Source organism: Malaclemys terrapin, chromosome 3 (assembly GCF_027887155.1).
Source record: "Malaclemys terrapin pileata isolate rMalTer1 chromosome 3, rMalTer1.hap1, whole genome shotgun sequence".
Classification (NCBI taxonomy): domain Eukaryota; kingdom Metazoa; phylum Chordata; order Testudines; family Emydidae; genus Malaclemys; species Malaclemys terrapin.
Window position 1 is genome coordinate 25,904,179 of NC_071507.1, and position 16,102 is coordinate 25,920,280.

General features: G+C 46.1%; 2 protein-coding genes across 5 annotated transcripts in view; both read left to right on the forward strand.

The window, feature by feature from the left end:
* MTIF2 (mitochondrial translational initiation factor 2) overlaps positions 1-16,102 on the forward strand; it is a 46,507-nt gene that overhangs the window by 18,299 nt on the left and 12,106 nt on the right. For all 4 annotated transcript variants that reach the window (XM_054022459.1, XM_054022457.1, XM_054022460.1 and 1 more), the window contains 4 exons: positions 2,878-3,017; positions 9,037-9,161; positions 10,154-10,358; positions 11,596-11,848. In XM_054022459.1, coding sequence (XP_053878434.1) covers positions 2,878-3,017; positions 9,037-9,161; positions 10,154-10,358; positions 11,596-11,848 — 723 coding nt within the window. The remainder of the gene's footprint in view (positions 1-2,877; positions 3,018-9,036; positions 9,162-10,153; positions 10,359-11,595; positions 11,849-16,102) is intronic.
* On the forward strand, positions 5,537-6,089 carry LOC128834037 (uncharacterized). The gene is made up of 2 exons (XM_054022461.1): positions 5,537-5,939; positions 6,013-6,089. The coding sequence occupies exons 1-2, from the start codon at positions 5,537-5,539 to the stop codon at positions 6,036-6,038; spliced, it is 429 nt and encodes a 142-aa protein (XP_053878436.1). The 3' UTR covers positions 6,039-6,089.

Below are 16,102 nucleotides of genomic sequence, written 5' to 3' on the forward strand. Positions count from 1 at the left end.
ACACATTTACATCTGACTGTATTTAAAATGCATATTCTTTGGTTGAGCCCAGTTTACCAACCCATCCAGATCTTTCTGAATCAGTGGTCTGTCCTCTTCGTTGTTTACCACTTCCCCAACTTTTGTGTCATTTGTAAACTTTATCAGTGATGATTTCATGTTTCCTTCCAGGTTATTGATAGAAATATTAAGTGGCCAAGAACCAACTCCTAAAGGACCCTACTGAGAATTGTACCTGTTCACTGCTTTCCAGATCATGTGTAGGCTTGGAGGAATGTACTACCTACGCCTGATCCCACTGATTGCTTTTAACCCCAATCTACAGAGTGGAGGGATTTTAATAGCATATCTTTCTAGAATCATAAGGCTAGTTCCCTCTACTCATTTTACAGAGAAATCAGAATAATTGAGGTCTGGCAGTTTCATAATTCCATTTTGAAAATGTCTTTGCAATTTCAGAAGTCTTTGGCAGCTTGATATTCAATGGTCTAAGTTTGTTTCCAAATCACTTTCAACTTTTCAGGGTCTTATAATCCTTAGTTTTCTCACATAGAACAGTAACATGGCCAGCACTGGAATTTTTCATTATTTTCAGTATCTTTTTTTGTCTTGATTTCTATAGGCTTAATCTTAAAAATTTTATTGTAGCCTAGATAGTAACACATTAATTATAAATATATTAGCGGGTAATTCTTTAAAAAGCTTTCTATAGGATTACTAACTCAAGGCAACTGATTTTTCTTGACATGTGAGGAAGATTTTTTTTTTCTTTATCATTATCACCATAGTTAAGGTGGAACTAGTCAACTTTTAAGCATAGGAAGGTAAATTTCTATGATGATTTTGCAAAGTATTTTAAAAATAGATCTAAGTTGTTTTGTGGATTAGATCTCTGCCAGCGAATGACAGTAAAGTCTTTGATATTAAAATATGGGTTCCTTGCTAAAGAGACATTTTTGAAATATGCTGCTGGTTCTTTTGCTATCTCAGGGTTTTCTTCTTGAGCATCTTGTATAGTTTTAGCTCTTCTACCACCAAAAGAAAAGTGGATCAAAGCAATGCTATGAAAAGATATTTACCATCTTGAGCCACTCACATGATTTTAGCAGCCTTAGCGAGGTTGCATTGTGATTAACTCTTTTACATCAAATTGACCCGGGCTTAAATTCCAGATTTTTCACAGTGTATGTGTTATGCAGGAGTTTGCAGAATCACTTTGAGTGGCGAGGAGATGAAAAGTTCTAGAGTAGTTTTGGCAAATGCACCACCACAAAACTGTTCTGACTTTTGATGAAATTGAGAGCAATATGATGATGCACAGAGAAGAGAAAAAGGTGCATTTTTCCTCTACAGTTCTCAGAGGGTGGACCCCCAGCTCACGAAGAGTCTCTGTTATAATAAATTTCTTTGACTGAGGGCGTGGGAGGGCTAGGTGGCAACCCCTTTGACACCCATTAATGCTGCATTTAGCTTGGCTATATGGATCACTGCAGAGGGGGGCATGAAGAGTTTCCCTTCCTGCTGCTTCTGCACCCACCAGGTGTGAGAATCCTTCTAGATTTCCAGTTCACATCCTAAAACATATGTTTTAAAGCCCAGAATGGGACATCTAAAAACTTTATTTGTGGGGGACAGAGAGAAGCTAACTTTGCACTTGGAGAATTCTACCATAGTTACACCAGCATAACTACACCTCTAGCTTTTGTAAACAGAATTTATTCCTTACTTCTTTAATTTTGCTAGTGAATACAAATGAACAGTAGTGTTGATTCTCTTTGTTGACTGATGCATATAGTGCGGTTCCTTCATATAGATATTGGTAACAGGCATCTTAGAAATAGCTAGGATAGATAGTACTGAATATTATACGTTCATAGATTATAAGTAGGGCCCTACCAAATTCAAGGCCATGAAAAACATGTCACGGACTATGAAATCTGGTCTCTCCCTCCCCCCCACCCCGAAATCTGGTCTTTTGTGTGCTTTTACCCTATAATATGCAGATTTCATGGAGGAGACCAGCATTTCTCAAATTGGGGGTCCTCACCCAAAAGGGAGTTGTAGTTTCCAGCTGCCCAGCTCTGAAGGCAAAGCCACCACCACCAGCAGTGCAGAAGTAGACAGCATGGTATGGTATTGCCACCTGTATTTCTAGGCTGCTGCCTGCAAAGCTGGGCCCTCAGTCAGCACCCGCCTCTCTCTGGCCGCCCAGCTCTGAAGGCAGCAGCGCAGAAGTAAGGGTGGCAATACTGCAACCTGCCCCCTCCCTAAAATAACCAGGTGGCCCCCCCTCTTCCTGCAACTCTGTTGAGTCAGGACCCCCAAATTGAGAAACATTAGTCTCCCCTGTGAAATCTGTATATTGTAGGGTAAAAGCAGACAAAAGACCAGATGTCACGGTCTGTGACGCATTTTTCATTGGTGTGAATTTGGTAGAACCCTAATTGTAATAATCTACTCTGACCTCCTGCATAACACACATTAGTAACATTCTATTGGGTAAGATACTTTAGCACTATTATCCATTATTTACAAAATGTCACTCTGGAGCTAGTTTTCATGGCTTTATGGCATTGTTACTAGAACCAGTTTTAATAAAAACAATAAAAAATACTTCTTGTGTTTTCCCATAATTTTGCAACCCAAAACAGCAGTGATATCATTTTATTAATGTCATTTTCAATGTTTGGACAGTTTATGAGCATAGTTTTAAGCCTAGTGCAAACAAATGTGCTTGTTGAATGTGTAAACAGGAGTCACTTGTGTTTCATATAGCAAACAGTAATAACTGAAGAAAAGGCACATTACCTTAATTTAGAGCTTAGGTAAATGTTGTGATACTGGTGTAAGAGAGATATATACTTATTTCTTTCTCAGTTCCTATCATCCTTGCCATAAACAAATGTGACAAACCTGAAGCTGATCCTGAAAGAGTGAAGAAAGAATTGCTGGCTCATGATGTGGTTTGTGAAGAGTATGGGGGTGATGTTCAGGCTGTACATATGTCTGCACTTAAGGTAAAATTTTGGTGGATGAATGGTCATGTTCGGGGAATTCTGCCAGGTGGAATACAGACCATGCTTTGATTTGACACTTGGAAAATACAAGTTTTGAGTTGGGGCCTACTCCTTGAGTATGCTGAGTGCCCTGAGCTCCCAATGGAGTCAGTTGGAACCAAGAGCTCTCAGTTTCTTGCAGGTTCAGGCCTTTAGTGAGCAAGAGACCAGCAGTAGAATTACAGACTTCCAGTTACCCACTAACAAAAATCAGAGGCATTTGTTCCAGACTTCTGTCACTTACTCATATTAGCACTTTAAGTAAAAGGCATACAGAGGAGTTAGTGCTGAAGTTAGGCAGAAAGGAATATTTCAAAACCAAGTATAAACCTTCATAATACAAGTTTGGACATTGGGGAACAGTTGGCAGGAGAGAGCAAGTCTCATAAATCTGTTTCCTCTAGACAACTGGTAGTTAATTACTATAATCTGAAATCCTAGTTCTTCGAGTGATTGCTCCTGTGTATTCCACAATAGGTGGGCGTGCTTGCCACGTGCACCGGTGCCAGAAGTTTTTCCTTTAGCAGTACCCGTAGTGTAGCGCACTATAAGGGGAGCTGCACTCTCCCCCCACCCTCAGTTCCTTCTTGCCGCCAGTGAAGATAGTCGGAACTTGTGCTCCAGCTTCGCTGCAGCCTTCTCTTCTCTAGTGGTACCGTTCATCAGATCGTTTTCTCAGTATTGGCTTGGACCGGGGCATGCCCCGTGCTCCAGGCTTCAAGTCGTGCGACTCGTGACGCCGCTCTATGCCCAGGAGCGACCCCCACGCTAAGTGTCTTCGCTGCCTGGGTGAGACTCATGTTAGCAACCATTGTAAAATCTGTAGGTCGTTCAAACCAAGGACTAAAAAGGAGAGGGACTTCAGACTCAGAGCTCTCCTGATGGAGTTGGCGTTGGCTCCGACCCCGGTGCGCAGATCGGACTCGGATGCCGGCCGCCGCATCGTCAGTACGCAGCGAGGCCCCTTCGACCAGCAGGCGCCGCTCTCCTGCCAAAAAGCAGGGGAAGAGCTCGGCCTCGCAACGATGCCGCGACAAGGATAAGGGGGAGGCTGGTCCCGCGCAGGGCAACCCTCAGTTCCCCCCGGGCTTAAGACCTCCAACTCGAGTGGAGCGGAGCAGCCCGGTGCAGTCGACCCAGACGTCCCAGATACGGATGCTGTCGACGCCGGAGGCAGTGCAGGTGGCAAAGGACATTATGTCTTTGCCCATGCCAAGCTTGCAGCTAGTACAACCCCCAGGTCTCGGGATAAGCCCCCCTTAGGGGACCGTCCGGCTTCTTCGGTGAGCAGTGGCTCTTGCTCCAAAGATCACTCTCCGCACCGCTTGATGCACAGCGGCCGCTCGTCAAGCGACACCCGGCCGCCATAGACGCCTCCCAGACCCTCTGTCCCGCTGCCGAGACGGGAACCGTGGGCCCCTCCTGCCCCACCCGCCAATTAGCGCAGGCACCAGGAGAGGCACCGGGATCGCTCCCTGGCCCGACGTGAGTACCGGAGCAGATCTCGACGTGACAGGTGGCGTCGTTCGCGCTCCAGCTCCCGTTCGACCAGATGCCACAGCAGAGGCTCCCCGCATGGTACCTCGGTGTCGAGGTACCTCGGCGTCAAGGCACCGTGCTTTGTAGCGTCGTCACGGCTACCGAAGCAGCTTGTCCAGAGGGTACCGTTCCTCGTCTTCGAGGTCCAGATCACGAGGGAGATGCCACCACAGGCACCGCTCCCGCGACACCGAGCGCTCTTCAACCACCTTGGCCTCGGTCCCCTTCCCATCCTCGGGCCGTGTGGCCCCGCCGGGACTCGTTGTACCTCCCGGTACCCAGCAAGCCCAAGGCTACGGAACCCTGTGGCAGGGACAGTGGTGCCAGTGGGTGCTGTGGCAGCAGGTACCGAACCAGCCCGGGGCCTGTTCGGTCGCCAGAACGTCCCAAGCTCCATCGGCCTCGATGGGCCAAGACTTGGCAAAACCCGTGTCAGGACTCCGACCTGGGTCTAGACGCCCTGCACCCGTCCACACAATGAACCTATTTAGTTCGACATAGAAGTCTCTTTAATTCGATTTCTGTACTCCTCCCCGATGAGGGGAGTAGTGCTAAATTCGACATGGCCATGTCGAATTAAGGTAGGTGTGGATGGAATTCGACACTAATAGCTCCGGGAGCTATCCCACAGTGCACCACTCTGTTGATGCTCTGGACAGCAGTCCGAGCTCGGATGCTCTGACCAGCCACACAGGAAAAGCCCCGGGAAAATTTGAATTCCTTTTCCTGTCTGGCCAGTTTGAATCTCATTTCCTGTTTGGACATCGTGGTGAGCTCAGCAGCACAGGCAACGATGCAGAGCTCTCCAGCAGAGGTGACCATGCAATCGCTGAATAGAAAGAGTCTTGGATCTGATTGCTGTGTGGGGCGATGAGTCCGTGCTTTCGGAGCTGCGATCGAAAAAACGGAATGTGAAGATCTAAGAGAAGATCTCCAAAGCCATGACGGAGAGAGGATACAGCCGGGATGCAATGCAGTGCCGCGTGAAAATCAAGGAGCTGAGACAAGGGTACCAGAAGACCAAAGAGTCAAACGGACACTCCGGATCCCAGCCCCAGACATGCTGTTTCTACGAGGCACTGCATTCCATTCTAGGAGCGGCCGCCACCACTACCCCGCCACTGACCGTGGACTCTGAGGATGGGATATTGTCGACGGCCGCTTCCACGGAGATGTTAGCAGACGGGGAAGATGAGGAAGGAGATGAGGAGGACGAGACAGTCGACAGCGCTTACAACGCTGATTTCCACGACAGCCAGGATCTCTTCATCACCCTCACGGAGATCCCCTACCAACCCTCCCCAGGCGTTAACCTGGACCCTGAATCAGGGGAAGGATCAGTCGGTAAGTGTTTTAAACATGTAAACATTTATTTTGAACCGAACAGGAATATTAACAATGGGTTTTTCATGATTAGTTTGCCCTAGGCGCTCTACTTTTTAGTCCTTGCCAGTGCAGCTACTGGAAAATAAGGTCTATATGTCCGGGGATAGAGCTGAAATTCTCATGGGACATCTCCACGAAGCTCTCCTGGAGGTAATTGGAAAGCCTTTGCATGAGGTTCCTGGGGAGAGCGGCCTTATTGCGTCCTCCGTGGTAGGAAACTTTTCCGCGCCAGGCTATCATCAAGTACTCTGGGATCATTGCCTCGCAGAGCATGGCCGCATACGGCCCTGGTTTTTGCTGGCATTCACGCAGCATGCGGTCTTTCTCTGTGTCAGAAATCCTCATCAGAGTGATGTCGCTCATGGTGACCTGCTTTGAATTAGGGGAATGTTAGTATTGGGAAAAGGAGGGGTGGCAGGCTCTGTTGAAACAACCAGTCCACCACTGCGGACAGCTCTAGGAGCAGGAGCCTGTCATTCCTCGAGTTTAGAAGCGTTCTTTCCATCACTACGCCCGCTCCCCACCACAGTCTGCGTCCCAGTTTCAACACTTTACCGCGAAATCCGTAATAAAGAAAACGGTGTTAATTAACAAAGTTCCATTTATTTTATTTTTAAACATGTGTTGGAAGGAGGGCAACGGAGGGAACGGGGTATGTAACTGCAGAGGATAGTCAACATTAAGTGGGTAAAGAAACGGGGGCAGGTTCAGCTTCTCTTTAAACAAACTTAATAGTCACAGGTTACCCTGCTCACTGAGGAACCTAGCTTTCAAAGCCTCCCAGATGCACAGCGCATCCCGCTGGGCTCTTCTAATTGCACGGCTGTCTGGCTGGGCGTAATCAGCAGCCAGGCTATTTGCCTCAACCTCCCACCCCGCCATAAAGGTCTCCCCCTTGCTCTCACAGAGATTGTGGAGCACACAGCAAGCTGCAATAACAATGGGGATATTGGTTTTGCTGAGATCAGAGCGAGTCAGTAAGCTTCTCCATCTCACCTTGAGACGTCCAAAAGCACACTCCACCACCATTCTGCACTTGCTCAGACGGTAGTTGAAGAGTTCTTTTTCAGTGTCCAGGGCGCTTGTATAGGGCTTCATGAGCCAGGGCATTAGCAGGTAGGCAGGGTCCCCAAGGATCACTATAGGCATCTCCACATTCCCAACAGTTATTTTGTGGTCCGGGAAATAAATACCTTCCTGCAGCCGTCTAAACAGACCAGAGTTCCTGAAAACACGAGCGTCATGAACCTTGCCCGGCCATCCGATGTTGATGTTTGTAAAACGTCCCCTATGGTCCACCAGTGCTTGCAGCACCATTGAAAAGTAGCCCTTTCGGTTAATGTACTGGCTGGCCTGGTGCTCTGGTCCCAGGATAGGGATGTGAGTTCCATCTATAGCCCCACCGCAGTTTGGGAATCCCATCGCGGCGAAGCCATCTATGATGACCTGCACGTTTCCCAGGGTCACTACCTTTGACAGCAGTAGCTCAATGATTGCGTTGGCTACTTGCATCACAGCAACCCCCACGGTAGATTTGCCCACACCAAAGTGGTTCGCGACTGACCGGTAGCTGTCTGGCGTTGCAAGCTTCCAGAGGGCTATGGCCACTCGCCTCTGGACAGTCAGGGCTGCTCGCATCCGGGTGTCCTTGCGCTTCAGGGCAGGGGACAGCAACTCACAAAGTTCTAGGAAAGTTCCCTTACGCATCCGAAAGTTTCGCAGCCACTGTGATTCATCCCAGACCTGCAGCACTATGCGATCCCACCAGTCTGTGCTTGTTTCCTGGGCCTAGAATCGCCGTTCCACAGCATCAACATGAGCCATTGCCACCATGATGTTCACGGCACGGGGTCCCGTGCTTTGTGAGAGGTCTGTGCCCCTCTCAGACTTAATGTCCTCACCGCGCTGCTGTAGCCTCCTCGCCCGATTTCTCAGCATCTGACTCTGAAAAAGGTGGATGATAAGGTGCGAGGTGTTGACAACGGCCATAACTGCAGCGATGGTCGCAGCGGGCTCCATGCTCGCAGTGCTGTGGCATCCGCACTGTCACTCGCCAGAAAAGTGCGCGAAGTGATTGTCCGCCAGCGCTTTCAGGGAGGGAGGGCGGGAGTGACAGTTGAATGACGACAGTTACCCAAAACCACCCTCGACACATTTTTTGCCCCAGCAGGCACTGGGGGCTCGACCCAGAATTCCAATGGGCAGCGGGGACTGCGGGAACTGTGGGATAGCTGCCCACAGTGCACCGCTTCCAATGTCGACGCTTGCCCCGTTAGTGTGGACTCACAAAGTCGAATTACTGTCCTTAGTGTGGATACACACGTTCGACTGTGTAATATCGAATTTGTGGAACCGATTTAAGTAAAATTGAACTACTCTCGTAGTGTAGACATACCCTTAGGCCATGACCATGTATTACTTCAATGACCCTCTGCACAGGTGCAGAGGCCTGGTCTATTGGATCGCATTGTGGAATTGGAAACTATGGATCATGTGTATTGGACAGATGTTGGTACTGAAAATTCATCTTCTGATCCTATTGTAATTATCTGCCTCCTTAATTCTTAACTGTGGAAAAATTGGAAAGAGTCCAACGGAGGGCAACAAAAATGATTAGGGTCTGGAGCACATGACTTATGAGGAAAGGCTGAGGGAACTGGGATTGTTTAGTCTCCAGAAGAGAAAAATGAGGCGGGATTTGATAGCAGCCTTCAACTACCTGAAGGGGGGTTCCAAAGAGGATGGAGCTCAGCTGTTCTCAGTGGTGGCAGATGACAGAACAAGGAGCAATGGTCTCAAGTTGCAGTGGGGGAGGTCCAGGTTGGATATTAGGAAAAACTATTTCACTAGGAGGGTGGTGAAACACTGGAATGTGTTACCTAGGGAGGTGGTGGAGTCTCCTTCCTTGGAGGTTTTTAAGGCCCGGCTTGACAAAGCCCTGGCTGGGATGATTTAGTTGGGAATTGGTCCTGCTTTGAGCAGGGGGTTGGACTAGATGACCTCCTGAGGTCCCTTCCAACCCTGATATTCTATGATTCTATGTTGTTTGGTACAGGGTGACAACCTGATGGCTTTAGCAGAGGCAACTGTTGCTCTAGCAGAGGTGTTGGAACTGAAGGCAGACTCCACAGGCCTAGTAGAGGGAACCATAATAGAATCTCGCACAGATCAAGGAAGAGGGTAGGTCAGCTAATCATCTGTCTTCCTTTCAACTTTAATTAATGTTTCTGTAAAGTTTATTTCAGTTGACTTGGTTAAAGAGTCACTGTCTAGGTGGTTTCCAAAATGTAGGTTTTAATTGGGGTGGGGGGGGGGAGAAGGAAGGGGAGAATAAATTATAAAACTCTAATATTTTTAAATGAAAAAAAGATTGTTGTTTGGGTTTAACAGTTCCTCAGCAATGTTTGCAATCCAAATGTTGCAGTATTTATTGCCTTACTGCATGGGAACCAGAAAATGAATAGTTAGAAACTGACTGGGCTGTTTTATTTTTCAGTGGAACAAAGTGTTGTATAAGCAGACAGCATAAATGGTAAAACATAAACTAAACTTATTTAAATAAAATATTAAAACACAGATTTTTTAAAAAAATCCATGAATATCAATCTGACAATTTTTTAACCTATGTAGTTTACTTACTATAAAATAGAAAACTTTTTATGAACCATCCACTAAAAAGTGTCTCTTTGTTCTTTAAAATGGTGATATTTAAAGGGTACCTGGAAAAGAAAGAAATCAAAATTTTTTTATATATATATTTTTTTTAAATATAAAGGGAGCCTGGAAGGTTTCTTTTCAACAAATTCTGTTTGATGTTTATTACCTTAGAAATATAAGCAATGTGTCTGTTACTTCCTGGATTTTTTGGAGGACTGTTTGGTATCACGTATTTTGTGAGTTTTCTCAGTGCCTAAAGAAAGAGGAGGAGATTGCTGAATTTTTAACATCTTTATACATCTAAAGATACTAAAAAGGATACAGCCCATTTTTTTCCTTTGCAAGTCTCCTTTAAAACTTCCTCTGCATGGTGGTGAAATGTTTAACAGATGTGTTCTGAGATCATAGCACATACTGTTCTATATTTGCTTTTTTCATCTTTACTTAGAGGCATGTAACTGTAAATATGATAGCAAACTTAATTTTGTCTGTCTTTCCCTTTCTCCTCCTCCTAGTCCAGTAACCACGGCCATAGTCCAGAGAGGAACTCTGAGAAAAGGATGTATTCTGGTTGCAGGTAAAAGCTGGGCAAAAGTGCGCCTGATGTTTGATGAGAATGGCAAAACAGTAGATGAAGCAACTCCCAGCATGCCGGTAGAAATTGTGGGCTGGAAGGAAGTCCCTTCAGCAGGAGCTGAAATCCTTGAAGTAGAATCTGAGGTATAGCAAGAATAACTTAATGCATAGCTAATACACTTGTATTGCGGTATGTAACATAGATAGAATTAAGTACAAAAATGGTAACGTTCATTGAAAATGAGCCATAGTAACTAAGGCTTGAATACAAAACCTGGGTACTAAATGTGGCCTGGAATAGGTTTTCCACAAAAGGATTGAAGAACCCAATGAAACACATAACCCTTATTCCCTCCCCTCCTCCAGCACTTCCACATTGATCTGCTCCACATTTAGCCAAAGAAAGTGATCTCTCAGTGAGATGGAAGTGTAACCTGTGGTCTCCTGTTTCCCTATGCCTCTGCTCGACTGTAGCTGGTGTCTGGGTGGCTTCTCTTTCAGTATTGCCTTGGCTGAGTGTCCAGGAATAATTACTAATTTCTTCCCAAATACCTCTCCAAGGACTTAGGTTGTCTCCTCTTCAGTAGCATATAATAATAATAACTTTAAAACATGACACAAAATAAACCAAAACTTAATGGGCTCATTATTCTTAATCTTAGAATTAATGAGACTCAAAATAAAACAAAGAAATTGGTGTGCATAACTTGTTTTAACTTAAACTCTGCCAAAGCTAATGCAGATAGGTACTGTTTGTGTCATTAGAGGGAACAAGCAGTATCATTTAAGACTCCAGCCTCTTCAAAGCTTCCTGTGTTTTCCCCCTGACCCTTTCGTAAGACCAAATGTCAGAAACCCACCCCTGATATCAGGTTTCTCACGTCAGCGTTCTCCTTGTGTCCTTGGAGTCCCTCAGATATACCTTTCCAGTGACTTTGATATCAAATAATCTGCAGAGAGGCTACAACAATCTTTTATGAATTGGCCATTGTATGTTTCCTAAATCCATTTAGGATTCTGTTTGTTGCTTTGGATAAATGGTTCTGGTGTCAGTTTTTTGGTGCCATGAAGTGAGGTGAGAGATTCCTAGGAGCAAAATAATGCAGTTTATTCCCCAGTAGTTTATGGAATGGTTATCATGCCCTTGTATGTTGGCTTGAGAACTTGTCTATGTTGGGCACCTCTCCTGTTGTCTTCTGTGACATGAGATGGTTTGTTTAGCTAGACTGTAAAATAATACTTAAAATTAAAAGCAAAACAAAGTTAAAATCAAGAAAGTGCTTGAATGGTGTTCATCAGATAATCATCTAGAAAAGTGTTTTAAGACCAAGCTGCCCAGTACTATATATTGATAAGTAACAGTGCTGTCTCTTCTGCCAAGCAAAGGGCACATGAAGTTGTTGACTGGAGAAACTATGCTGAACAACAGGAGAAAATCAAACAGGATATGGAAGTTATTGAAACAAAGCAAAAGGAACACAAAGATGCATACAAGAAAGAACGAGAGAGCCTATCCAATCTGACCTGGAGACAGAGAAAAGCAGCATTGTATAAAACCAACAAACATCTAATAGCTATGAGGTCTAAAGAGAGAGTGGAGAGTGACAGAAACGTGCTACCTGTAATTGTTAAAGGTGCTGTCATGTTCAGTTGACTTTGCAATTGTTTTAGTGCATATTTCCCAAGTCTAAATTTAAACCTATTGTAATTGTATGTTTTTCTTTGAGTGAGTATCCACACAGATTCCACTCCTGGTGCGTGAGATCTGATTCTTGTGAATAACACTGTTGGGGTTTCACCTGTGCCCTTCTTTCTTCTTGTAGCTGAGGGTATAAAGGATGGGGTGGCCACAATGCACATTTTGTTCCTTACTGCCTGTGGCTGTGAGATGGCACCCTATAGTGTTCACATCCCTTGCCCTGAGCAAGTTAGCTGACATAGTTCTATTAGTTTATTTTTTGCTTAGATAAGTTTTCTTTGCCCGTTGACTTTTAAAAAACAAAACCCCCTTAGATTTACAGTAGTGATAGGTTTTCTCTTCCTTTGTACAGGAGTCTTACTCCCTGTACACACCCCTCTCCCTTGTATAATGGCCACTTCCACCCCCCAGATAAGAACTTAAAATGACTGACTGCAGGTCACTAGGTTTTAAGGTCTGTCCCTCCTGTGACACAGGGATGCCATCACAGATGCTTCTGATGCTCCTGTGCCCTGGAGAGGACCTTGCTCCAGAGTGCTGCTCGATTGCCAAGTCCTTCTCCAAAAGGACTCAAATAATGAGGGAGGCAAAACAGAAACACGTCCTCTAGGAAAGGTCCATGCAAGCCTTATCAGATTTTGACAGACTTTTTAAGACACTCCAGATACAGGGCCTATCCCGGGGTAGGCAACCTATGGCATGCGTGCCGAAGGCGGCATGCGAGCTGATTTTCAGTGGCACTCACACTGCCTAGGTCCAGTCCACCGGTCCCGGGGGGTTCTGCATTTTAATTTAATTTTAAATGAAGCTTCTTAATCATTTTAAAAACCGTATTTACTTTACATACAACAATAGTTTAGTTATATAATATAGACTTATAGAAAGAGACTTTCTAAAAACGTTAAAATGTATTACTGGCACGCAAAACCTTAAATTAGAGTGAATAAATGAAGACTTGGCACACCACTTCTGAAAGGTTGTCAACCCCTGGCCTATCCCATGCTTTGAGTGCCCCAATGAGCTGAGATGCCACCCCAAGCTCCAGGGCAACTTGTCACTCGTAAGCCCTACTTGCCAACCATATTGGCAATATTTTTGGAAAAGGCTTTTAAGGAGTTCTCCCAGATACTTATTCCCCTTTCCAAACAAGATGGAAAGTCTCCTGTAAGGCTCACTAGTATAAAAGCCTAAAGGTGGAGTCCCATTTCAGTGCACCTACACCGAAACCCAAGCCAACACCAACAATCTATTCTATTTCTATGTAGGTTCTTGCACCGCACTCATCACCATAGTATCTGAGTGCCTTCAGTAGTGCATTAAGCAGTGTGACTAAAGTCTGTCCGCTGTTGTCTGTTAGAGCAGTGTTTTTCAAACTGTGGGTCGCGACCAAGTACTGGGTCGTGGCATTTAAGGCACTGGGTTGCCTTGCTCTGGTCAGCACCACCAACCGGGACTTTAAGAGTCTTGTCGGTAGTGCTGCCCAGCTAAGGCAGGCTAGTGGCTACCTTCCAGCACCCCAAACCCCTCATCTCCAGCCCCACGCCAGAGCCTGCACCCCCAGCCCAGAGCCCTGACACCCTCCTGCATCCCAACCCTCTGCCCCAGCCCTGAGCCTCCCCCCAACCCGGAGCCCCTCCCACATCCTGAACCCCTCATTCCCAGCTCGGTTGGGTCGTGGGCATCAACAGTTTTCTTCATCTGGGTCACCAGAAAAAAAGTTTGAAAACTACTATGTTAGAGATCCTCTTCCCAGGGGGAGGTGTATGTCTTGTACTGGTAGACTTTTTTTTTTTTTTTTTAAAGAAAAAAAAATATAGATGTTGCTATGTATTTGTATTTAATGCAGGTTAAAGAAATGCACCTTTCACTTGGAGCAAAAAGTGGTGAGGTTTGTGATGGTCCTTAATTTTGGGGGGAGTTCATTCCAGTCTGGGACTGACCTCAGAAAAAGTTCTGTCTCCTGCACAGATGAGTTTTACCCTTATTGTAGAGAGTTCTATTGTGCCAGAGAAGCAAAGTTGTCAACCACACACTTTATGCTGGAGGTTTAGGCCATGTTTTTGATATCCTGGGCCCAGGCCATGCAGCACCTTGAAGATAAGGACCAAAACCTTGAACTTGATGCTGTGTTCTATGGGAAGGCAGTGTAGAGAGCGGAGGACAGATCTGATGTGCTCTCAGTGGCCTGTGTTGCTGAGGAGACAGGAACTGCAACTAGAACAGAATCCTGCAGCATAAGTGCTGAAGGCTTCAGGTATCTTAGAATCATAGAATAGAATCATAGAATATTAGGGTTGGAAGAGACCTCAGGAGGTCATCTAGTCCAATCCCCTGCTCAAAGCAAGACCAACACCAACTAAATCATCCCAGCTTGGGTTTTGTCAAGCCGGGCCTTAAAAACCGCTAAGGATGGAGATTCCACCACCTCCCTAGGTAACCCATTCCAGTGCTTCACCACCCTCCTAGTGAAATAGTGTTTCCTAATACAGTAACTCCTCCCTGAACGTTGTAGTTATGTTCCTGAAAAATGCAACTTTAAGCGAAACAATGTTAAGCAAATCCAATTTCCCCATAAGAATTAATGTAAATGTTGGGGGGTTAGGTTCCAGGGAACTTTCTTTGGCCAGACAAAAGACCTTTCTCTATATATATGTATGTATGTATGTGTGCGTGCGTGCGTGTGTGTGTATTTTATTTATATATATACACACACACAGAGTATAAGTTTTAAACAAACAATACTGTACACAGCAATGATGATTTTGAAGCTTGGTTGAGGTGGTGAAGTCAGAGGGTGGGATATTTCCCAGGGAATGCCTTACAGCTAAATGATGAGCTAGCATTTGGCTGAGCCCTCAGGGGTTAACACGTTGTTGTTAATGTAGCCTCACACTCTACAAAGCAGCACGAATGGAGGGAGGGGAGACAGCATGGCAGAGAGAGACAGAGACACACCCTGTATGTGAGAGAGAGACGCATATTGCTCCTTTATGTATGCTGACCCCACTCGAAGTACGTTGCCTTTTTAAGTAGATCAGCAAGTTAAGATAGCAACTGCTGCTAGCAAGCGCCCTCCGTCCTGAGCCCTGTTGTGTCTCTCTCCGCCCCCCTTCTCTGTGGAGATAAGGTACAGGAGCTGGGGGAGGGGGACACCCTGACAGTACCCCTCTCCCCCGCCCTCTGCACAGAAAGCAGGAGGTTCCCAGGAGCAGCTCCAAGGCAGAGGGCAGAGCTGCACACGGCAGTGGGGGAAGGACAGCTGCACTGCCCAGCAATTGCTAGCCTGCTGGGCGGCTGCCACACGGGGAACTTAGGAGAGCAGGAAGCTGATATGGGGGCTGCCGGTCCACCCTGGTTCTAAGCCCCCACCACCTAGCTCCAACGGGCTGCTCTTTCTGCAAGCAGTGGACAAAGCAGGCAGCTGCCAAACAACATTATAAGGGAGCATTGCACAACTTTGAACAAGCATGTTCTCTAATTGATCAGCAACGAAACAACCCTAAGTGGGATGACTTTAAGTGAGGAGTTACTGTATCCAACCTAGATCTCCCCCACTGCAACTTGAGACCGTTGCTTCTTGTTTTGTCATCTGCCATCCCTGAGAAGAGCCTAGCTCCATCCTCTTTGGAACCCCCCTTCAGGTAGTTGAAGGTTGCTATCAAATCCCCCCTCACTCTTCTCTTCTGTAAATCATGTGTCCCAGCCCCCTAATCATTTTCATTGCCCTCCACTGGACTCTCTCCATTTCGTCCACATCCCTTCTGTAGTGGGGGGGACCAAAACTGGACGCAATACTCCAGGTATGGTCTCACCAGTGCCAAATAGAGGGGAATAATCACTTCCCTTGATCTGCTGGCAATGCTCCTACTAATACAGCCCAATATGCCATTGGCTTTCTTGGCAACAAGGGCACACTGCTGACTCATATCCAGCTTCTCGTCCACTGTAACCCCTAGGTCCTTTTCTGCAGAACTGCTACTTAGCCCGTTGTTCCCCAGTCTGTAGCGGTGCATGAGTTTCTTCCATCCTAAGTGCAGGACTCTGCACTTGTCCTTGTTGAACCTCATCAGATTTCTTTTGACCCAATCCTCTAATTTGTCTAGGTCACTCTGGGCCCTATCCCTACCCTCCAGTGTATCTACCTCTCCCCCCATCTTAGTGTCATCTGTGAACTTGCTGAGGGTGCAAT